The sequence below is a fragment of the Rhinolophus sinicus genome, linkage group LG11, assembly GCF_036562045.2.
Source record: "Rhinolophus sinicus isolate RSC01 linkage group LG11, ASM3656204v1, whole genome shotgun sequence".
Lineage (NCBI taxonomy): Eukaryota > Metazoa > Chordata > Mammalia > Chiroptera > Rhinolophidae > Rhinolophus > Rhinolophus sinicus.
The window spans coordinates 41,854,869-41,878,400 of record NC_133760.1 but is presented as its reverse complement, the minus strand read 5'-3'; the positions used below and the strand labels follow the sequence as shown (position 1 = coordinate 41,878,400).

The window sequence follows — 23,532 nt, the reverse complement described above, 5'->3', positions numbered from 1 at the left end:
AAGCTTCCGTGACAAGAGCCCAGAGAAACCACTACTAACAAGTAAGCAGGTTCCCAAACGGGATAGCTGATGAATAAAGGGGGGCAAGGAGGGAGAGAGAACCTATCGCCACTACCACCGAGATTAAAAAAAAAAAAAAAAAAAAAAAGTTAAAACCCCGTGTCTCCCAGCAAAAACGGGACAGCTTTTGCAGGAAAACGGAGCGAACCCTCCAGATGCTATCTGAATCCCGTCTGCCTGCTAATGATCAGCTCTTCCCTTTCACATATTAGCACAAGTCTATCTCAGACGCCGGGCGGCTGTGGCCAGCCACGCAGCAGAGCCATCAATGTGCAAATAAAGCAGAAAATAGAGACATCCTTTAAGAAATGAGTCTTAAATTTGACGTAGAGCGGAGGTGACAACCACAGCAACGGAACCATAAATTCTAAATGCTTCAATATCTTTCAGGATTCTCCCCAGTCCTTGACCCCAAAAAGAAGACAGTAAAAGAAAAGGGGGTGGGGGCCGGGAGGGGGGCAGAGCCAGCAGCGCAGAGTGGCAGGATGATGTAATGAGGATGTCTGCGTGACAGACTCAGACTCTCGGTGGGACAAACCTCCGTGGTTCCCGCTCAGAAATCAGCCTCCGGGACGAGGGCCGAGGATGAAGCCGCCGCGCGTAGGCAGAGGGGACTCACTCACCCACGCGCGCCCGCCCGGGGACCGTGACACCAGGAGAGGCCCGCCCAACACTTACGCGGCCCGAGGCCACCCGGCGACCGGCGGCGCGCTGCCGCGTCCAGCGGGTTCACTCGGGAACGTGAACGTGGCTCGAGGGGCGGGAAGCCCGGCTGCGACGGGGCGGACCCCGGCGGGATGGGGAACTCGGGGCTCACCTCTCATTCGCGGCGCGGGCGCGCGGGACGCGGACGCTCCCTCGTGGCCGGCGCGAGCTCCCGGCGGGCGGCGCGCGCGGGCCGCTACCGACCGTTACCGCGAGGGGCTGCGGCGGCAGCGGGCGGAGCCGGGGGCGGTCTCTGAGGAGCGGAGCGACCGCGAGAGGCGGGAGAGAATGGAGCGGGGTGTGGGGGCGGGAGAGGGAGGAAGCGGGAGACGCTCCCGGGCGCTCCCCGAGACCACTCAGGCCTAGACAGCTCCCGGGAAGACACCACCTCTTGGCTGCCCGAGAGGCCGCCGCTGGCCGGCTCCGCACTCCCTCCTCCTCCAGCCGTCCGGGCCGCTCGGCTTCGCCTCAGTCTCCGCAGATTCGCAGCCAACCCGGCCCGGCTGTGCCCACCACCGAGGCCACCGGCTTCCCGTCTCCATGACAATAGTGCTCCGACGCCCCGCCCGGCCCCACCCCCTCGGCGCCGTGACTCGAAGGGAAGCAGGCTCACGTCCTCGGGGGGCGGAGTCAATGGAGGCCAGCGTCCAATTAGAGGTGAAGGCAGGGAGGGAAAGCGCCGCGAGGACCGAAAGGGTTTGGAGTGTATCTGCTGGAGGGGCGGAGCCTGAGAGAGCCGACGGAGGGGAGGAGTCAGCGCGCGTGCGCGAAGTCGCGCCGCCGTGCGTGTCTGAGTGTGCTGAATGGGCTGGTGTGCGGGGACCCGAGCTTAAGAAATAAGTGTACCTCGCCTGTCAAAGTCTTGGCCGAGGACTTTCTGTATAGTGTGATCCCAATATAAAAGGCTACAAAGTCCCTGATATACTGAGCTCCAGCGAAGTGCCCAACAATGTGCCGGCCCCTGTGCTGGTTCACCAGCGCCCCTGTCTGTCCCCTAGATCGAGAGCGTCTGTGGCTTGTGGCGGCGCGGGGTGGACAGGCCGAGGGTCTGTTTTGTACCGTGTGGCCGTCGTGGGCAAGGTCTCTCTGCCTGTGACTCAGTTGTGTGTGTTTGCCTTGCCAGCGCCTCTCTGAACAAACAGTGGTTGGGCTGGGCACTGCTCTGCGCAGTGTTTACAGTGGAGCATGGGCGGGTGCGAGAGCGCGTGCGAAGAGGAAAGGCATCCGCACCCTCCACAACCATCATCGGCTTGGCGGGACAAGCTGGAGATGAAAAGCGCGGAGAACGAAGCGGCTAGGCGTAGGGAGGGGGTGGCGGTAGAGGGGAGTGGGGTCCGGAGACCTAGTCCATCTTGCAGCTCTTGCCCACTACCTCCCCTCTAGAGAAAGGCTATCTCCACATGTCCCGGGCCCCCAGTGTCTTCTCCCTGGCAGTCTGGCAGGGAGTTGGTGGAAGGAAGGCCGGGTCCGATGCGTGCAGATGTCCAAGGCCTGTCTGTCGCCCACCTGCTGCTGCTACTGCTGCTGGTGGAGAGGGACAGGCATCCCGGATTCCCTGCTCCCCGGACGAGGGCACTCATTGGGCTCTCCCAGGGCCCTTCATTACGCGTCTTCAATTCGCTCTTGGGCCCCCTGGCTTGGGGGAGAAGCCAGGGGAGGGAGGGCGGCTACCCGCTTCTGAGTCCAGCCTGGCAAACGAGAAATCCTCGAACTCCGCGATTTACTCTGGCGAGAGAGAGCAGAGCGTTCGCTGGCGCGCCTTCTCGGCCTCGTTCCCTTTGTGCTTCGGAGCGGCCAGATCCGCCAGGGCCCGCGGTGCCTCGGAACCGCCGCTGCACCCGGACTTAGTAGAGGAGGAAAGTTGGAAGAGATCACAGTGCCTGGGATGTGATTGTCATCCTGGGGCCGGCGCTCGAGAGTCTGAGAGAGAGAGGGGGAGAAACTGGGAAAGGGAGGGGGGAGAAAAAAGGAGGGGGGGAGAGGAGGGCCGCGGAGGAGAGGCGGGCGCGAGGGAGGGGCGAGGGGAGCGCCAGCGAGCCGGAGAGGGAGCCCGGGAGGAAGAGGGTGAGGACGAGGCGCGCCTGGCGGCCGGGTTGGCTGCGGCCGCCCAGAGGCTCCTGCCAGTCCAACCACCGACTACACCCCGGGAAGGAGGAGCTTCAGGCGCGCACAAGGCGTCAGAATCTTCAATTTCCAACTTAGCATCTTGGCAGGACCTTTGCGAAGCCAAAAGCAGAGCCCCCCAGTGCAAAGAGCGAGGGGGAAAAAGAGAAAGCAGCAAGGAAAGGGGGGAAAACCCAGCCGGGGCGAGCAAGGCGCGCAGAGAAGCGGGCTCGGCGGTCGCAGCCGGAGGCGCGCGGGAAGCCAGCGAGGAGGCGCCGCGAGCCGGAGCCCGGGAGCCGGGGCCGGAGGAGCAGCGGCCCGGGGCAGCCGGAGGCCAGGTGCCCGCACGCTCGCCCTCGCAGGGCGCCGCCCGGCTAGTTGGCGGCCGCAGCGCGGCGCGCCCCATGCCCGTGTGTGGCCATGTCCTACCCGCAGGGCTACTTGTACCAGCCGTCCGCCTCGCTGGCGCTCTACTCGTGCCCCGCGTACAGCACCAGCGTCATCTCGGGGCCCCGCACGGATGAGCTCGGCCGCTCGTCGTCCGGCTCTGCGTTCTCGCCCTACGCCGGCTCCACCGCCTTCACGGCGCCCTCGCCGGGCTACAACTCGCACCTCCAGTACGGCGCAGACCCCGCGGCGGCCGCGGCAGCCGCCTTCTCTTCATACGTGGTGAGTGAGCGGGAGCCGCGGCCGGCGAAGGCAGCAGGGGCCGCGCGGGGCGGGCGGGGGCTACCAGGACACCGGCCTCCGCGCCACCGCGAACCGCCCCCGCCAAGCTCCGCGGCCCCTGCAAACTTGGGCGATGTCTCGGTCGGCTTCGCCCGGGCCACGGGCTCGGGAGTTGCTCGGAGAGGAGAGCCGCGTCTTGCTTGGATCGCTGAGCTGGCGGAAAGTGTTTTTTTTTTTTGGGGGGGGGAGAGGTAGCTACAATTAAAGAGCAGCTTCTGGTTCAAACGTGAGCTCCAGGTTGCCCTGCAGTTTTACCTTTTTTTTTTTTTTTTTTTTTTTAGTTTTGCAATTTTGGAAAAGTAGTTCAAAAGAAATATACTCGAAATCTGAGCAGAAGCGTGCGAAGTCTATGTAAATGTGTTTGGCCTCGCCTTTAATTAGTCCTCCAAAATGTTGCAAATCCGTAATCCTATCTTCGCAATCCGATTTGGAGGTATTAAATTTCTGAAAAGTCGGCGGAGCTGCGGTGCATCCGGGATTTCTCGGCCCGGTGCACTTTCTGGAAAAGCGCCGTGACTTCGGTTTGGAGTAACATTTTGGGGAGGGTGGGTGTGCCGGGGCAAGGCTTAGCTTTTCGTTTGTCTTTCTTTGGAGCGGGGAAAATGCCTTTACTTCCCATGGTCTCCCCCCTTGCGACTAAGGTGAAGCCACCCAGGCGCGGAGCGTAGAGTCGCCGCCGCTGCCCGGGCCTCTCCCTGGGTGGAGGGCCTGGTCGCAGTGGTCGGATCTACGCACGGGGGACGGACGTTCCCGGGCAACCTAGGGCCGACAAGGTGCCGCCGAAGCCAGAACGGCTTCAAGCACTGGCAAAGGACCGGACTCAGGAGTTGGAGCCTCCGTTGCCTTCGGAGGAGGGGGAGGGGTTGCCTCTGGGTCTGAGCCCGCCAGCCCTAGTCCAGCGGAAGCCTGAGTTCGGGCCTCGTCGCCCGCAGACCTCGGGTCGCAGGGAAAATGTGATTTGGTCGCCCAGGTGGCAGTGGAGAACACGGCCCACTCTCACCTTCTTTCTGCCTGTTCCCCGCAGGGTTCTCCCTATGACCATCCACCGGGCATGGCAGGCTCCCTGGGGTACCACCCTTACGCGGCGCCCCTGGGCTCCTACCCGTACGGGGACCCGGCGTACCGAAAGAATGCCACAAGAGATGCCACCGCGACACTCAAAGCCTGGCTCAACGAGCACCGCAAGAACCCCTACCCCACCAAGGGCGAGAAGATCATGCTGGCCATCATCACCAAGATGACCCTCACCCAGGTGTCCACCTGGTTCGCCAACGCGCGCCGGCGCCTCAAGAAGGAGAACAAGATGACGTGGACTCCGAGGAACCGCAGCGAGGACGAGGAGGAGGAGGAGAACATTGATCTGGAAAAGAACGACGAGGATGAGCCCCAGAAACCCGAGGACAAGAACGACCCCGAGGGGCCCGAAGCAGGTTGGTGGACGCGGGAAAGGGTGTGTTGAGCAGAGTAAAAAGGAATAGGGGGATCTGGAGAGGGGCGCACAGGGCCTGGAGGCTGGGGGCAGGGGTCTTTGCCTTTGCGGGCGGGGACCTGGGCCCCCTCTCCCCCGCGAGGCCTCTGCGCTTCTGATGGCCTGGGTTTCTCCGGCAGGAGGAGCGGAACAGAAGGCGGCTTCGGGCTGCGAACGGCTGCAGGGGTCGCCTACTCCCGCCGGCAAGGAGACCGAGGGCAGTCTCAGCGACTCGGATTTTAAGGAGCCGCCATCCGAGGGCCGCCTGGACGCATTACCTGGGCCCCCCCGCGCCAACGGGCCCTCCCCCGCGGGTCCAGCAGCGGCGCGACTGGCCGAGGACCCGGGCCCTCACTACCCCTCGGGCACACCGGCCCCGGGCCCTCACCCAGCCGCGGGAGAGCTGCCCCCGGGTCCCGGCGGGCCCTCGGTCATACACTCTCCCCCTCCACCGCCGCCGCAGGCGGTGCTGGCCAAGCCCAAACTGTGGTCTCTGGCAGAGATCGCCACATCCTCGGACAAGGTCAAGGACGGGGGCGGCGGGAGCGAGGGCTCTCCGTGCCCACCGTGCCCTGGGCCCGTAGCAGGGCAAGCCCTAGGAGGCAGCCGCGCGTCGCCGGCCCCGGCGCCATCGCGCTCGCCCTCAGCGCAGTGTCCCTTTCCAGGCGGGACGGTGCTGTCCCGGCCTCTCTACTACACGGCGCCCTTCTATCCTGGCTACACGAACTATGGCTCCTTCGGACACCTTCACGGCCACCCGGGTCCCGGACCAGGCCCCACAACCGGTCCAGGCTCGCATTTCAATGGATTAAACCAGACGGTGTTGAACCGAGCGGACGCTTTGGCTAAAGACCCGAAAATGTTGCGGAGCCAGTCCCAGCTAGACCTGTGCAAAGACTCTCCCTATGAATTGAAGAAAGGTATGTCCGACATTTAACGCGGGCTGCGTCGGTCCCGGACTTTCCTAATTTATTAAAAAACATGGCCTTGGCAGTTATTTTTCCATCAACAAGAGAGAGAGAGAGAGAGAGAGAGAGAGAGAAAACCTACCCCTCCTATTAAAAAGTTTATAGTTTATGGAGATGGATGACATAAAAATGTAAACATCTCCACACACACAGAAATGTCTTAACCAACCGAAAAGAAAAAATTTAAAAAAAGGATTTGTATTAAATCTTATTCTGTATATTTAATGTAGCATTTTGTATTTAAATTGATAATTCAATATCTTTGAAGTAAATTATGAAATTAAGACACCTGTACAGGCATTTAATGTTTTTTTGTAATATAAATATATACATTTGTGTTTCCCCCCCAAACTGTTTCATAGTTTAAAAATACAAGTTTAATTTAATTTTTTACACCTATTGATTTTTCTGGGTATGATCTAAAGTATTATTACAGAAAGGAAACAGGTTATACTCTTAGATTTAAAAAGTAAAAGAAACTGCAGCTGCCTTTGTAAAATGCAAAATATTTAATTAAAAGAGATTTTAACATAATCAAAGCCACTCATTACTTTTTAGAAGCCTCAATAAACTGTCCATCGCCTTGGACAAAAGGTGCAAACTGCAAGTTATTTTCGAACTGGTAAATGAAAGGTTCCACAGAACCTCCGTGTGCTGGGGTCATAATTAGGCTGCAAGCCCCGGGGAAGCTGGCCCTGCCGGGACTGCAGGTTTGAATCACTGATGCGGGCTGCTTGGGGGAGATTGGACCCTGGAGGAAGGAGGAGAGAGACCCAAGTGTATGCCCAGAAGGGAGAAGAGATGGCAAAGCCAGCTAGAGACAGGCACCACCCGAACTACATCGCTTAACCTAATTACTTCCAATCAGTGTCGTGTTTTATGCAAAGCAATCAGCTGGTGAACTTTGCTAATGAGTTCGATTTTATGCCGGATTTAGCCCTTATTACTATTTCAAAGGTGCTGTGGGCTAATGCGGGCGGGGAGCATTAGGGGGTGCCCAGGAGAAGGCCTTCCCAAGTCACTGTCTTGCCTACCCCTTCAAAATTGGGCATTGATCTCTTCGTGGGATTTGATTAAATTAGTAAATGTTCCATCCGCGACGGTGCGGGTGGTAGGCAGCGGGGTAGATCCCCGCACAGCCGCGGGGTTGGGACGGCGGGACCGGCGAGGGGACGGTTCCCCCCTTTCACAGGTAGGTGTCACACTTGTCCTGAATTTCAAGCCTGCACTCCGCAGAGTAGGAGATTGGAGAAAGAGTGGTGGAAGTAGGGGAGTGAGCGCCACAGGAGCTTGGGGGCAGCGAGGGGAACCCCGATCGGACCCGGAAAGCAGCCCCCACCCCCGCCAAGGGCCCCGTTTTGGACAAGTGGCCTTCAAAAGTTCGAGGAAATTTGCCTAGATAATGAGACTGCTGTGAACTCAGCAGGCTTGTCGTCGCTTTAGCACTTTTCCCATCTCAGATACAAGAGTCCAAGTAGCTACAAAAGCTTTTTGAGATTTTATTTTTTCGTTTTAATCCCGCATATTTCATCTCAAAATGAATGGTAAGGATGCGTCTCAATCCCAAATGAGGAGACACCGCCCTGCGCCAGAGGCCCGCGAGCACTGCGGGTGCTCGCGTCTCCATTTTGTGCGGAAGATATGCAACCGCAGACGTGTGTTACTTCGTGGGAAATTTGCGGTCGTCGGGGTTGGGGAGGGTTCCCTGCAAAAACATACTCCAGCGAGTAGAATTAATTTGCTCTATTAAACCCAAGCCTTAGTCTAGAAAGAATGCGTTTGCACACAACACTGCTTTAATTAGGCTAAATCAAAATGCAGTTATTTGCATTTCTATTAAAGATCATTTTAACCCTACTTGCTTTTGAAAACACACCCGAAACTTTCATCGGAGTCTTTACTTTTGCTATTTTTTTAAAAAGCTGCAACGGGGCTCCTTTAGCTTATTCGAATTTAAACGAGTTTGAAAGCTGCATTGTCCAGATGTTTTTTTTCCGAACAGCAGTCGACTTCAGAGTTTAAATTAGTGAGAAAATTCACGCAGGGAAAATGGTTTCAAAGCTGGAAGTGTGAATGATTAAATATGCATGAGACGGTCGTATTTTATTTTGTCCCTTTAATTATAAATGATTTTTTTAAACAATTGAATTCCAGAGATGACTTGCCCTACCCACCCCCACCCCCCGCCCCCTGAGCCCCAGCCCCCTCCACCACCCCCAACAGCCTGGTTCACAATCAGATTTCCCCCGCCCCTGTTGAATATGCAGCCCCAGGAGTCACCTTGTCTTCTGAAAAAGTCAGAAGAATAGGCCAGTCCCCTTCTCTTAAGAGAGAGTTTAAGAACGACATCAACTCTGCGGGGTTTTGGAAGCACTGGCCCTAAACCCTGTCCAACGATTTAAAAGAGAAAATTACAGGCCTCCTTGTGTTCTCGGGAATATGCAAATGGCGCGGCGCAGGCCTCCCCAGTCTGGTTGCAGAGGCTCGGGGATGGGAGGCGAACGCCCGCAAAGCTGCCTGGGAACAGGAACCGCGCACCAGGGAGCCCGCGGCGTTTCTCCCCAACGGGGGGCTCCGCGAGGAGCCTCCCGGCTGGGGAGCAAAACTGCCAGAAGCTGGAAGACTAGCACCCGAGTCGCTGTCATCTCTCAGCATCCCTCCTGCCCCTGGCCTCTGCGGGGTCTACGGTTTCCTGCGTACTTCGTCTCCAGTACGAGCCCCCAATTAAGTTTACGGTTTTTTTCCTCCTTCGCAGAGCTGGGTTTTCGGAGGCCAGTGGTTTCTCTGGTGTCTGGAGTCTTTCCAGTTTGGGGGCGGCCTGACGGGCAGATCGAGGTTCGGGCATTTAGGAAATATCTCCGGCGTTCAATCCCAGAGATAGTTGCGCGTCTGTACTGTCCCAAGTCTCTCCTCGAGCCTCCACTTGACCGCGTCTTGGGCCGTGTCAAAGGCGAGGCGCCTTGGAGAAGCCCGAGGAAAACTTCCGGCGGGTGCCAGGATCGGGGTCGTTCGCAGGCTTGGACTGGGGCGCGGGAGTGGCGTGAGGCAGCGCCTAAGACACCTCTGTGCTGGGGCTGCGCGGGCATTTGCCACCTGTGCTTGGCTGCACTGGTTCCGGCCCCCTAGCTTGGCACTTAGGGACTCGAAGGCGCTGAATCCCTGCCAACAGAAGTAGCCAGATCACTGAGTGGGGTCTATGCAGTCAGCACTCTGAGGCAGCGCCAAACCTGGGACAGGCTGGGTGACTTCCCTTACCCCCCTGAGCGGGACGGATTCAGTTCCTTGGGGTTGAAAAGCGAACAGCCCAGTCAATCTCCGATGGCTCATAGGCAGGCATTGAGGAGAGGCTGCGGAAGGTGTGTGTGTGGGTGGGGGGGGGGGCGCTTTCTTTCCCTAGCTCCTCGGCTAGGAGTGCTAGGGTCTGAAACGTTCGCGGGCCTGGGTGGCGGGGCTGTATCGAGGCCTCCTGGTTTGCCAACCTCTCGCGGGCTTCTCATTCCCGCTGATGTGCACAGCTCTTGGAGCATGGGAGGGTGTGTGGGGGGGAGGTCGTGCGTGCGGTTTCATAACGGGTCGTGCCTCCTGGCCCACCTGTCCCCCACAACTAGCTCCCTAACTCGGCCGAGGCACGGAATAACGCTTTGCAAAGCGCCCAAAGTGAAAGGAATGTGATTGCGCTCCCAAGAGGGAGCCGGACGCGGATGCAGTTTAGGAAGGGCGCCGCCTACTGGCCCCCGGGCGCCACGCGGTTCGCGGAGAGGAGGAGTTAGGCGACACCCGGCTATGCCCCTCTAACTTAGACTGGGCCTTAGCTCTGAACCTCAAGCAGGTCAAACTTTAGCGGCTCCACCACCCCACTTGCTGCTGCCCAGGACCCAGGATCCAATTAGCACTGGGGATTTGAAGAGCAGAGTCTATAACTAGAACGGTTTTAACCCTACGAATTCCCGCCACAGCTTGGGCACAGTCTTGAAAAACAAACGGCAAGCTGTTGAGAAATGTGCCCGCGGCTGAAATAGCCTGCGGGTGGGGGCCGCGGCCCCGGCAGTGTGCGGCTGCTCCCGCTCTGCTTCAGGTGCATGCACTTACATTTATGCTGGCCAGGGCTCTGGGCCCTGCGCAATTTTGTTTAATTTGCGGTTTGGCATATCTGGGGTCTACCCTGCAACCTTGCCCCCAAAGACCGTTTCTGTCTTTTGGCTTGTGGATTGGATAGGAAAAGGAAAAACAAAGCACAACTACCTTCCGATGCTTCAAACCCTCCTTTTTCGAAAGGACCTTTAATGAGGTCGATGTGGCAAGGCAGGAGGTGCTCACCTAGGCTTTCTCCTTCACCCCTCCAGAAGCGTTAAGGGGTAATATCAACTGGTCTCCCCATGGTGCAGGGATATTGGGAAAACGCACGCGCCTTCAGCACGGTTCTTCACATACCTCGCCACTCCGCCACCGAACAGGAGGAAAATCGGGCCTAACCAGGACCTTGCCGCCTGCCTCCCCCCAAATTGGCTAATGCTGCGGGATTGTCCCAAGACCCACCCCGCGGGTCTCCCTTTGTGACCAGGCTAGAGCTGGCCTCCTTTTCGTTTGCGCGCTAAATGCGACGTGGGTCCAGGGCACAAAGCGGGGCCCAGGTTGTGGCCTAACAGGGGACCGCCTCAGAGGCCGAGCTGCAGATCTTGCTGCACCCTCTGCTGTGGTTGCCCCTCGGGGCCATTGCGGGTCTCTGGGCTCCTGTAGGCCGCAGGCCCCAGACCTGGATCCCTAAGGCTGATGGCCGGGCCGCGTTCGTTTCCGGCGCCCGGAGGAGCGCGGCGCGCCCAGACGCCACTTTTCCCACTGAAATCTGCTTTTATTTGCTCCGAGCAAACCCTGGGCTCTCAGCGCTCCCGCCTGATGGATGCAAATGTAAATGTGCACTTATTTAATTGGATCAGGCCCCAAGATAAAAGAGATAAACGGCTCCCCGTTTGCTAACTTATTTTCCGAGGCGTGCAGCGCCGCGTGGAGGGGAAGCGAATGAAGGCGCTACTCCGCGCGCGGCGCTCCAGCTCTCCGCAGCCGCAGAGCGCTGGCCTGTCCGCTCGGCTGGTGCTACTCGTCGACCTCCTTTGCATGGGCCCTGCCAGCCGGGTAGGGTTCCGGTGGGACCTTCTGTGCACCAGGACCGGAAAGTGGAAAGGCGCGGCGTCGGCTTCGCGTTTGCAAACACCCCACCCTTCGCCACAACGTTCTCCGGCTTGTTCCCCTCTCCTTCCTTACCCAAACTTCCATGCTGCAGTCGTCCCGGCCCGGCCCATTCGATAGAAAATTCTTTCTCGTTTCTGTCCCCAGGCCTAGTCTTTCACTTCAGGTGGTGGTTTCGGAGCGAAAGACACGAGAGCCACGAAAAAGACTAGGCGCGCCCCACCCTTCCCCGCTACCAGGGTCTCAGGGAGCTGCCCTTTAGACGGAGGGACTCTCATCTCTCTTCCCAAGTGGTTCTCCTTTGGAACCTGGCACTTCTTTCAGGATCGGCAGAGAGCCATAGACTCCCCCTGTCCCCGATAATGTACGCACGCAATACATACAGCCCTTCAATAACTTTAAGGGATGGCTGAACCCCGACATCTGGACTTTAGGAGAAGAAAAGGCTTCCTGGCTCTTCCCTCTACGGGGTCAGAGTTCAGAACTGCAGCGCCAGCGCGTCCTCCCCCGCCACCAAATTCGTTCCCCAATTTTAGGCCTAGGTTTCCCTGCAAAGTTTCTCTTCCGTTCAGGACTGGGGAGGAGGCCGGGGTGGGCGAAGGCAAGAGGCCAGACGAGATAGACTGAGGATAGGTGCAAAAGACCCGGGCAAAGGGGGCGCCCTAGGCGGAGGCCATCGCCCAGGAGCCCCCAGAGGCAAGGTTGGGCGGGGCTGGGCAGGGCGGGGCCTGGTGAGGCCGGGCTGGGCAGGGCGGCCGGGCCGCGCCCCATCACCAATGCGCTGATGGATTGGCTTGTCAGGAGAGCTCTGTGCGCCGAGCCCATCAGAAAGCACTTACCTCGCTAAACTGAAATTACTGTCTTTTCAGGGGCTAATTTGTGTTAACTCCCATGGAGGGGTTTGGAGGGGGTTTGATGAGGCATAAAATGATGATTAATGAATTTATTGGCCGCTGCTCATCAAACAAGGGTTGGAGAGCTCCGGTCCGCACCAGCAGCCTGGCGGCGGCGCTCAACACATCTGGGGTTCGGTCTCCCGGGGCTCAGTGCCTGCAATGATTTCTCCTACTGCCGGACCCTGGCCCTGGGTGCTTTCCTTGACCTTAGATGCTTTCTGCAGGCCTGCCCCGGATTCGGGGAGGAGACTCCAGCCGTGCCACCATCGCCCCCTGCGGGCCAGCTGCTCAGACCTGGGGGGAGGCCAGGGCTCCAGAGGCTGCAGGTCCACAGGGGGGCGGCGGTCTCTCCAGCCTAGGCCTCAAGAAGTCGAGACTCCAGTGTGACCAGGTCAAACCAGACAGAATGGGGAAAGAGATGTGCGTTGTTGTCTAAAGACATTGTGGCTTACTGGTTGGGTGCCTGGACCTTGGTTGCTCAGTCCTACCTACTAAGCTGTGTGCCCTCCTGGAACTTACACTTTAGAGGGGAGACAGAAAGTAACCAAACAAGTGTGATAATGGCTTATCATAATGTCCTGGTGATGAGTGTTAGGAGAAAAATTAAGGATGGCAAGGACATGGAAGGGAGTGCATTCGTTTAGCAAGGGGAGTCTGGGAAGGCTCCTTTAGGAGGTGGCATTTGAGCAGAGACCTGAAAGAAGTTAGGGACTAGGCCATGAAGATATCTGGGGGGAGAGAGTTCTGGGCAGAGAGAACAGCAAGTGCAAAGATCCTGAGGTGGGAGCAAGTTCGAGTAACCGCAAGGAGACCTTTGTGGGAGATGAGATCACGGCAAAGCCAGGTTCAGGTTATAGGTCCTTGTAGGTCCTGGTGAGATCTTTGGTTTTTATAATGAGAGACAGGGGAAGAAGAGAGAGAGGGTTTTGAGGACAGTGGCAGGATCTCATTTATGTTCTAAAATCATCCATAGATGTGAGGAGCTGAGACTCTGGGAGGGCAAGAGTAGAAGCGGTGACCAATTAGGAGGCTAATAGAGAATCCAGGGGCAGGTAACGCTGCCTTGGACCAGGGAGGTAGCCAGAGAGGTGGGGAGAACTGGTCAGAGTCGGGCTGTATTTTGAAGGTAGAGTCAACAGGCTTTGCTGGTGGATAGCGTGTGGGGGAAGAGAAGAGGGGAATTCTGGATACCTCCAAGGATGTGGGGTGAACACCCAGGGGCTTGGGGACTGCTATTTGCTGAGATGTCAAATGGTAAGGGAGAAGCAGGGATTTTTTTTTTTTTTTCAGAGATGGGGAGGTGGGGAAGTAAGATATTCTTTGACCTGAACCCAAGCCCTCTGGCCCAAAGGAGTTGCCCTAGTGGACATGCCGGGCGTCCAGTGGTCAAGGTGACAGTGTCCAGAGCAAACCCTCCAGTGAACTGATCCTCCCGTCTGACACCATCTCTGACCAGCTCGTCTTCCCTCTTATATCTGTCTTTTTTTAATTTTAATCAGTGGAGAAACTGAGGTTCAAGAAGTGAAAAATGACTTTCCCAAGCTCACACAGTGAGTTTATTGGCAGAACCGAATCAGTAACCCAGGTCTCCTGACCCTAGGTTTCTCCCTCTGCCTCACTCAAACTAAGTTCTCTGGGATATCTCTATTTTAGCAGAGAACTCCTGGAAACAAAATGCCTTAACAGAGAGGAATGAATTTATAATGGTGGAATCTCAGACACTGTGACAGGCTGTCAAGGGAGATATTTTTAGGCTGGGCTGAGAAACATCTTAGCCCTCCTGGAATGCTGCTGGAGCATGGCCACCTCCTCAGGACTCCGTGTGTGAAGTACAGATGAGGGGAAAGCGAGGGATATGCCATCTCTCCCAGACAGTCAACAGCCAGGAGGAACGGGGACTGCTGTCCCTGCTAAGGAGTGTGTGCTTCCCTAAATAATTGCTGTCCAAAAAGATTTGCTCATTTCTCTTGTTGTAAGGGACTCTCCACCCACCCACAATTACCTCACATAATGCAAGCAAAAAAATTCATGTTCCTTTGCCCATCCTTTTACAGAGCAACTCCTATTAAACAAAGATGTGCGTTGGAGGCAAGTCCTGAATGATGGGTCTTTTCGTGCATTTCTTTGAATTTCTTTTCTTTTCTTTGTTCCTTCCTTCTTCCTTTTTTTTTTTTTCTTCGTGTCTCGGCTTGACTTTTTTTCTTTTTCTCAAATCCTTTTCTTGACTGCTTGTGTTGTCTATATGGTCGTCAGCTTGGGGATGTTTTTCTATAAAACTATCAGTGGCTTTGTCCCCAAGGGAGCCCACAGGCCCTTAGGAACAGCAGCTTGACATCTTTCAAGCAGAGTGAGACATCTGTTAGGCCTCGATTGTGAATACCCTCACAGTTCCCGGGCACCTGCCCAGCTAACACGGTTTGACATCAGACTAACCACACAGTTGTCATTTCTGAGACTTTTTTTTTTTAGATCCAAACCACAAGGATTTTTTGTTGTTATTGTTGTTGTTTGTTAGTTTTCTTTGCCCTCTATTTGTAGCCAGCATCTAAATGTAAACCCTGCGGCTCCTTTTCCAAATACTCATACGTGCAGGTGTCCGTTGGTCGCTGAGGAGCGATTTTCCTGGATGACAGAAAAGAGTGGATTAGTGGCAACGCAGAGAAAAGGGCTCATGTGGAATAAACACCACCTCTTTGCTCTCATGAAGAGTGTGGTAGAAAAATCATCGGCCTGGTTTATTTTGGTTGGTGGAGTTGTTTTGCTCTCCAGATTTTTTTTTTTTCCATAGTCTCTTTTTGGTTTTTAATTTTCCCTTTTAATCTGGTAAATGGCTGGCAGGTCCTAGAACATGTAGGAATGTCTGAGAAGCCTCCATAGGACTTGACGCTGCAAAGAATAAGCCCTCCCTTTACTTAGTGCTCCTCAAAATTTACTCATTCGAGCCCCACCTTCCAGGTCCTTGTCATACCTTCCGACAGTTGAAACTACTATTTACAGAACCATTTCCTTCAAATTTTGCCACCGTTGACTTATTTTGAAAGGAATATTCATTCATACCTCTACTGTAACTGAGAAACTATATCACTTGCCATCAATAGAAGACAAGTACAAAAAAACCCAAATTAATTAAATGAAGTTCTTGGCCCCCTGGGTTTTGAAGGAGACTGGCCTCTCTAGAGGTTTCCCCAACCCCATTCCTTCTGCGTTGCAAGCTGCCCTCTAAGTTCTGTGGGCCACTTGAGCGTCTTTTCACCACCACCCCAAATCATCGCATATCCCCCCACAGATGTGTGTACTACTCTTTGGAAAATAGCAACTGCTCATTTTACATACATGGAAACTGACTTGAGAGGTAAAGAAACTTGCTGAAGATCACACAGCTGGTTGGCGACAAAGCCAGAGATAGCCACCTCCCTGTTCCCACCCTGCGCCCTGCAAGGCCTGCCTCTTTCCTAATAATCCTCTGTGTCCTAATCCTCATCTCACAGCATGCTTCTGGGGAGGCACGACCCAAACCAGAGAAGCTTTCCAAACCTGCTGCACTGCTGTTCCTTCCATCCCACTGGTTCTGCAAGGCCTGGATCCCTTTTGCCTGCCTGTGGGTTACTCTTTGGGGGGAATAGCAAAGACCCACTACCCAATATGCTCTTTGACAGCACAAAGGGCTCTGGCCCTTCACCTTTCCTTTTGCAGGGGAAAAGTTCTCTAGTTCTGAGCACAGTTTGGGGAGGGTGCTGGTGGGTTGCAGAGGGTAGATGCCATCTCCCTTTGACAGGTTCCTGCCCCAGCAGTCTCTCATCTCCCCTTTCTGCAGATGCTCACAGTGGGAGGTTCCCAGTTCACCCCCCTCCCGCCTGAAGCCATCCACAATGACACAGGGTAACATGTGCAGGGGAGCTGCCGAGTCGCCCTCCCTCACCCCGTTCCCTTCTCTCTCTCCCTGGCTGGGGACCTTCAGCATTGCTTGCGTATCAGGTAGGCCCTCCCGCACCTGCCCTGGAAGCCCTACCATGACTCTCCTCGGTCCTGTAGTATACCACACACCTGGCCTAGCATCCAGCTGTAGCTGTCACCCCTGCTCCAGGCCACATCTGACTACCTGAAGTATATCTCCAGTGGGGAGGACCACAAGGAACTCAAATTCAAAATGTCTGAAACAGATGTCACCTCCTGCCCATCCTAGCCTTTCCCCACCCCCAGATCAGTTTCCCTTGCCTCCCTTCATCCAGTCACCCAGTGGAAGGACATTAGAAACGTGGTGACACCTCTCTTTCCCCCATGTCTCGTATGTACTCACTCCTCAAGTCCCATAGATTCTTCTGAGAGATCTCGTTCAACTGCCTCCCCTCCACTGCTCTCATCTGAGCCTTTGTCATCTGTTGTACAGACTATCGCACGTCCTCCTGACCATCTCCCCGCCCCAGTCATCTTCGTAGCCCCAACCTACAGTCCAAAGCCTGGAATGTCCTGAGTCTTCAATACATGTGGGTGGGAATGAAAACAAGTGGATGGACCACACGCCACTGTACTTGTTTGTCTTTTCCCATAGAAATATGAATTTTGAGCCAGCTCTGGGGTCAGACAGATGTAAGCTAAAATTCTGACTGCAGTGTATTATCTTGAATAGGTTAGTGAGCCAGATTAGATGACCGAGAAATCTAAACAGAGGCCCTGGATCTGTGGTGACTGAGAAAGTGAGCTCTAGTGCTGGACTGCCTGGAATCCATTTCTGCCCATGCCATTTGCCTGCTGTGCAACCCTGGGAAGGTTCCTTAACCTCTCTGGAATTCAGTGTCCTCATCTATAAAACAGGAATAAGAATGGTATCTATCTCAGAGAGTGACAATTAAATGAGATAATGTAAGCAAGCCCCACCAAAGTACGTGGTTGACTCTCTTATCATTATTACTTGATAAATACAGTTTCAGATGATCAAAAATGACTTCATCTGAGAATTTCTAAAATTATATAGTGTTTTTCCCCAGTTCTTAACTAGTTTACATCGTTTTTTGCTGACCAGCAATGGTTAAGATGTGCAGAGTTACAAGGGAAAAAAAAAGCTTACTTTAAGAATCACTCCTTGGAACATCATTTCATTACTTAAAGTTTCTGCTGACTCATGTGTTCCTTGGTCACTGAGTCTTTCTTTACCAATAACTTTAATTACATCAATCACTCATTCCAAAAACTGCTCAATAATGAAAACTCCTAGAGGTGACACCATGGACTTCTGTCACACAAGCAGTGACTTGTGAATGGAGAACAGGTTTTTCTTTCCTTTGCTTTCTTTTTTAATAGCTATCAGTATGTCAAACCGGGAAAACATGTTTATCTCTCATGATATACTATCTGTCCATCTATCGCTCTATCAATTAATAATTAGCAATCTTCATAGCCGGTGCAATGACAATTCATCAGTTCTTTTTTAAATTTTTATTTCTTTTTTAGTTATTTTTCATAACTTCTTGACTTGAATGGAATGGAATTTCTTTCATCTGACATTTCTTAGTCATAAAGCCCATGTCTTCGTCTTGGGGGTAAAAAATAAATGATGTTTGAGATTTCCAACACTGAGTCCTTTGCTAAAATCTGCTAATTATGTAGTTCAGGGATTAACATATTATCTAAACAATTATTCTGTTACCAATAATAATGCCTACCTTACTGAGCTCTTACTATATGCCAGTTATGGTACTAAAGGTTTTATATACATGATCTAGTAGAGCCTCATCAAACCTATGGAGTAGGTACTATTATTATCCCCATTTTACAGACAAAAAAACTAAGGCACTGAAAGGTTCATTTGCGTAAGTAGGTGTTAAAGTGGGATATGAACCTAGCAAAGTCTGACTCTCATTTTCTGGGCCTCGGTGGAGCCCAGAGGAAGTTGCTGGCTGCTGTTTGCTGCTTCAGGCATTAGCTGCAGGAAGCAGTGAGCCTCAATTTGGTGAGACAAGTAGGAGGTGGGGTGGGGGCAGGGTGCATCTCACAAAACCGTGCCCCATAGTGCGTGCTTTTCCTTCCTCCCCTCCCTTCCAGCTCTTGTCCTCTCCCTCTTGGACTGTGACATCAGCCTCCTAATAGGTCTCTCTGTCTCCAGCCTCTTTGCCCATCTTTCCATCTACATACTGTTACCCAGTTACCTGGGAGACAGTAGCCAGGAGAGCTACAGGAGGTTGTAAAGCAGGACAGTGACAAAATCAAAGTGGCACTTCAAAAATATTAAAGTCCCAATTCCTCTCTATGTCATTCGAAGCTCTTCATCTGTCTGACCCCGTTCCCCTCTGTGACCCCGTCTCCCCAAACCCTTCATGGGTATCTTGTGCTGTGATCACACTGTTGGAACAGTCTCTCCCTAAGTCTTTTCCCCAGGCTGGTTCCTCTGTCTTGGAGCAACCCATCCCAGTCACCTGTCGAAGTCCACTCACCCTTCTAATACTGAGCTCATGTGCTTCTAGAAGCTTCTAGGGCTCCTGCTCACATTTCTTCCTCTCCATGGGGGCAGGGGGAGGCTGCTGAGGAAGAGGCAGCAGAATGCACAGGCTCTGGGGTCAAGGAAAGCTGGGTGCATCATTCCTCTGCCCGGTACAAGCTGTGTCACCTTGGGTAAGTGGCTTAACCTCTCAGAGCTTCAGTTCCATCCCAGTAAAGTAACAATGATAATATCTGTGTCCTGGGAGCATGTCTGTGGGGTGCTTTAGAAAGCCATTCATTCTAGCACTGCCTGCAAAACCAATAGGTTCATCCGTCACATATTGAGTACCCATGTGTTGGACTGGAACCAAGATTATTCCAAAAAGCACACATTTCTATGAGCTCTGTACTGGCCTTTCATCTTTGCATGTGTGGTTCCTTAAACATATAGACCTGGTTCTGAGCCCTTGTGGTCTATGTGTCTTGAGCTGGTACCATACGCTCTCTCTTACTATGGCTTTGCAGCGTGTCTTCAAGTCTGCTAGGGCAGTTCCTACTTTTTGCTTTTCTTTATCGAAACGAATTGACTGGGCATTTATTCCCCCACACAAAGTTTTAGATGAGTTTATCAAGTATTCATTTCTGCTTGTACTCTTTACAAAGAGTATACATCATTTATCGATACTGCCAAGCACAGTCTTAGCTTCAGTGCAATGGGATGACGGCGCCTGGGTGGCCCTCTGAGGATACAGGTTGAGAAGGTAGTCAAGTGCACGCCAGAGTTGTACCAGGATCTGTCTCGGGCACCCCAGTAGTCAGTCCTGAGGGAAACTGGGGGCCCAGGTGTCTTACCTTGGGTGGACAGGAGGAGCAATGGCCCATGATGGCCCTGGGGCAGGGTGAGGGAGGACCGGGTGAGCACCACCCACTGACGCTCAGTGCTCTTTGGAGGGGGTAGAGCTCACTGTGTGAGGACGTGGGACCTCTAATATACCCACACTACGTGAAGGACTTGCCTTCACTATGATCAGAGTTCTCTCAATATCCCTGGCCCGGTCCTGAGTCCTGACCCTTCCTTACTGAACGACAAGTATGGAGGAGGCAGAACACATTGTGACTAAGAGTGTAGGCTTGAGAACCAGGCTGTCTGAGTTCCTGTCCTCCATGCTCCTGGCCCCATCTGCCCCACCTGTGCAAATGGCACCACCATCTAGAAATCTGAGAGTCTCAGCCTTTCCCATCTTCTTCAAATTACCACTTCCAGTGACTAAATCTGGGTCAGATTTGGTGGATTCAACTTCCTTGGTCTGCATTTCCCTTTACTCCCACTGCATCACTGTAATCCAGGCCACTGTCATTGACCTTCTCAATGACCTCCCACCTCTAGCCTTGCTCCCTACAGTTAGCTGATGTTCTCCACTGAAGACAGACTGCATTCTCTTCCATAAAATATTTAATGGCTCTCTTTTCCCTCCTACAAGGCCCAAACTCCTAAATATGACACTCCTTCAAACTTTATGCTCTAAAACTGTGCTATTTCTATGTACTGTTTTGCCTCTGGGCTTTTGCAATGCTATTCCTTCTGCATGGCGTACCCATGTTTTCACTCTCTTCCCCCACCTTTCTACAGTCAACCCCTATGTAATAAAAAGGTTTGTGCTTAAACCTCCCTCCTCCCCCGCAGTGCTCTGTCCCTCTCAGTGCTACAGGTATAAAGTAAGGAATAAGAAAAATTTACTAGTGTGAGACCTTAGGTACTCAATTCACCTCTGAGGTTCAGTTTCTCTATCTGTAAAATGGGACAAAATCATAGTGATAAGAGTGCATTCCAGGTAGACCTTTAAAATTCAATATATAATTCAGTGTCTCATAGGATTGTTGTGAGGATTGAAAGAGATCGTTGCAGGCAAATTTCAGAGGCCAATGGAGGAATAAACAAAGGCATAAGGCCCAGTCTTAGTCTTAAGGAATTTTCCATGAGATCAGATTTATACCACCAAGCTGACAGCAATTTGAGAGCCATTGCCTTCCTTCTTTTCTCCTAAAGGCACACTAACTTTGTTTGGGATAGCAATATGCCCAGCCCCAGGAGATGAACTGTTTATGTCTAGACCAGTTGAGATACTTCCATTCCCCTTTGCCAGATGCTCATGTTTTCAGATTCCCTTGCAGCTAGGTGGTCATGTGACCAATTCTGGCCAATGAGACATGAGGAAACATCTACTAATCTTTCTGAATCTCAATCTCTACTTGTGTAAAATGAGGAGGTGGGATCAAAGAGCAGTGATGTTTAATCCCCACCTTTTTTTTTTTTTTTAAGCAGAGGGTCTTCTTTATTTGGCGGGGAGGTTCCAAAGCTATCTTATATGGAAGTCTAACACATATAACAAAGCACAATTATTCTCATTGAAAGGGAGATTGTAGAGTGCAGGAACCCCAGGCAGCCCCTGAAGCACATCTATAAAACAACACTTGGAAAACCACTGGATTGGGGCCTCTCTACATCCTGTAGTGGACATGTGTGATTTTATTTGTGAATATTTTTGGATACTTACTCTAATCTAGCATCCTTAATTTTCGTTGGGGACCATCTCTCCCCTCTTTTGGGAGCATATGCTTTTGATGAACTTATTTCAATTCTGATTCTGGGGCAAGACATGTTATTTAGTTCTGGCCAACTTTCCACTCCCCCTGGATACAGTGACTGGTTAAGGAATGTGCACATGACCCAATTTGATCCAGTGAGATTGAGACCTAGGATGTTTATTAAAATTGAAGATTGGTGGAGGCTTTCTTTTCCCATTGAACTTGAACCCCAGGACTATGAAATCTGAGAACAAAATCCACATGGAAGGAAATAGAGCTGAGAGGTGGAAATAGACCAGATCTTAAAGACTTTGAACCCTTGGATTTAGCTTTTCCTGAAGACAGGCAGAGCTACCACTGGATTTTGGGTTTTGCCAGTCAATAAATTCCCTTTGTTTAAGTAGTTTGAGTTTCACCTTCTATTTTTGCAACACAAAGAGTTCCAATTAGTACAGATCCTTTCCAGACCCAGAAAGCTGGGATCTTCTGAGCAGTAGATATGAAGGCTGTTCACAAACTTTCCAGTTTTTCCCCTCCTGGGCATGTGATAGGATTGTACTTCCCCACTCATTCTGACTTCCTTTGCCAATGAAATATGGGTAGAAGTGATATATGTCACTTCTGGGTCAGTGCATGACTCACCACTCTTTTTTCCCCCCCATAATGATGTTCCAGATGGTGGAGGCTCCATCAGCCTGGGTCCCAGACTTAGGACAACGTGGAGCAGAGACCCCTGCTGACCCTCGATGGATATGTACCGTGAGCAAGAAATAAACCTTTGTTGTTTTAAGCCATTGAGATTTTGGGTAATTTGTTATAGCAGCACACCTTAGTTTATCCTGAATAATATACTCGGAATTATGCCTCTCCTCTTCCCACTCCTCCTCTTCCTCCTCCTTCTTCTTCCTCCTCCTCTTCCCCTCCTTCCTGCCTCCCTCTTTCTCTCTCCTGCTGCTGCTCTGCTCTGCCCAGCAGTCATATATAACTCTATTTCTTAACTTATCTTCTGTCAACAGACTGTTAAAAGGCTCTCATTATTGTTCCTCTCCTGCCTTTCCAGTGATATCCAAGTGGACACTGGCAGGAGATAACCAGCCTGCCCCTACAAAGCCATGCCCTGGCATCACCACCAGTGCCAATCAATCACAGCTATCAATCAATCATCCTCCCCAGCACTGGCCTCAGCAGGCCAGCTTCCTAATCATATTACTGGACTCGCAGGGCTCTGAGTTCTGGATAAAACCTTCTCCAGGAATTCCCATTCATTATCTTATGCAAATCAACAAGATCTTAAAGGTTGTGCTATGGTATTCAGAAGTAATGCTCTGCCAAGATTTGAAAAAAAAAAATCAATCATTAAAAGACATTACATTGGCCTTCATTGTTAATAAGCAATTTCTAGAGCTGGTTAGTTAATTAAGCCAATACACAAGCTTCTGCAGCTGAGGTGGAGGTTTGGCAATGACTATGCTCTTTGGGAAGCAGAAAAGTAGAAGTAAAACATGCCTGAAGCTTGAGTGTGGTTATCATCATTAACCTATATGACACTTGCATTGCTCAGGCATCTCACACTTACCTTCTGACAAGGGCCAGACAGGCCATATGGGAGCGGTGGGGACCATGGAGAACGTCACGGTGATACCTTTCCTACATTCAGCTCTAGCTGGTAGTCACCAAACAGGAACGAAGGCTCAGTGTTGCTAGTTTGTCACATTGTTTTTCAGGGCAATTTACAATCCGTATAAATCATCAATGACATCACATTTTCCCTAAAATACTGTAACATCCAAACGTAGTGGGCAACCACAGGTAGAATGTGTGACAGTAGATAACACGGTCACCCTTATTATCTCTTTCCATTCTGCACTATCTAGCTCCATTTTATAGTTTGGGAAACCAAGGCTCAAAAAGGGGAAGCGACTTGCCCACAAGGACATAGCCAAACTCCCAAACTCAGATCTACAGCTTCTGAGTCCAACCCAAATCGTCCCCCTATATCCCAGCTAGCTCCGTACAGCTCACGTATGTGGCTGAGACGTTAATTGTTCATCAAAGACTCCTGCTCCCATTTCCAAAGGATAGGTTGTCAGTGGGCAGCACCTACAAGCTGGGACTACATTTCCCAGCCTCTCTTCTTGGTGAAGTCATGTGATTAGTTCTTGCCAATGGAACCCCACAGGAAGTGATATGTGTTATCTCCAGGCACCAGCAGTTAAAAAATGGGTATATATTTCCTACCCTCTCTTTCTCCTTCCACAGCAGAGAATCCTTGGAAACTATTGTTGAAGATAAAAGGACCACAAGACAATGAACCTGGGTTCCTGAATCATCATTTGGAGGAAATCCACCTCTAATCAGGAGCATCCATTTTGGACTTGACTTCAGGGATAAATAAACTTCCATTGTATTTGAGCCATTA

The 23,532-nt window shown here is 52.4% G+C and overlaps 1 protein-coding gene and 1 long non-coding RNA gene across 4 annotated transcripts in view; one reads left to right on the top strand and one right to left on the bottom strand.

Moving 5' to 3' along the window:
- LOC109457116 (uncharacterized) overlaps positions 1-3,274 on the bottom strand; it is a 13,678-nt gene extending 10,404 nt beyond the window's left edge. The window contains exons 1-5 of the long non-coding RNA XR_012490533.1: positions 3,068-3,274; positions 2,490-2,608; positions 2,272-2,397; positions 1,943-2,028; positions 878-1,593 (exon numbers count right to left, since the gene is read on the bottom strand). This is a non-coding gene — a long non-coding RNA (uncharacterized LOC109457116). The remainder of the gene's footprint in view (positions 1-877; positions 1,594-1,942; positions 2,029-2,271; positions 2,398-2,489; positions 2,609-3,067) is intronic.
- Positions 2,821-23,532, top strand: IRX5 (iroquois homeobox 5). Of its 3 annotated transcripts, none has more exons than XM_019749778.2 (5): positions 2,821-3,537; positions 4,622-5,027; positions 5,206-5,985; positions 21,789-21,872; positions 23,376-23,532. In XM_019749778.2, exons 1-4 carry the CDS (start codon positions 3,289-3,291, stop codon positions 21,851-21,853), a joined length of 1,500 nt encoding a protein of 499 aa, XP_019605337.1. In that variant the 5' UTR covers positions 2,821-3,288; the 3' UTR covers positions 21,854-21,872; positions 23,376-23,532. The 3 variants fall into 3 exon arrangements, with proteins under 3 accessions (XP_019605337.1, XP_074170967.1, XP_019605338.1); XM_074314866.1 differs by having other exon boundaries at positions 23,373-23,532; XM_019749779.2 differs by lacking the exons at positions 21,789-21,872; positions 23,376-23,532 and having other exon boundaries at positions 2,823-3,537; positions 5,206-6,317.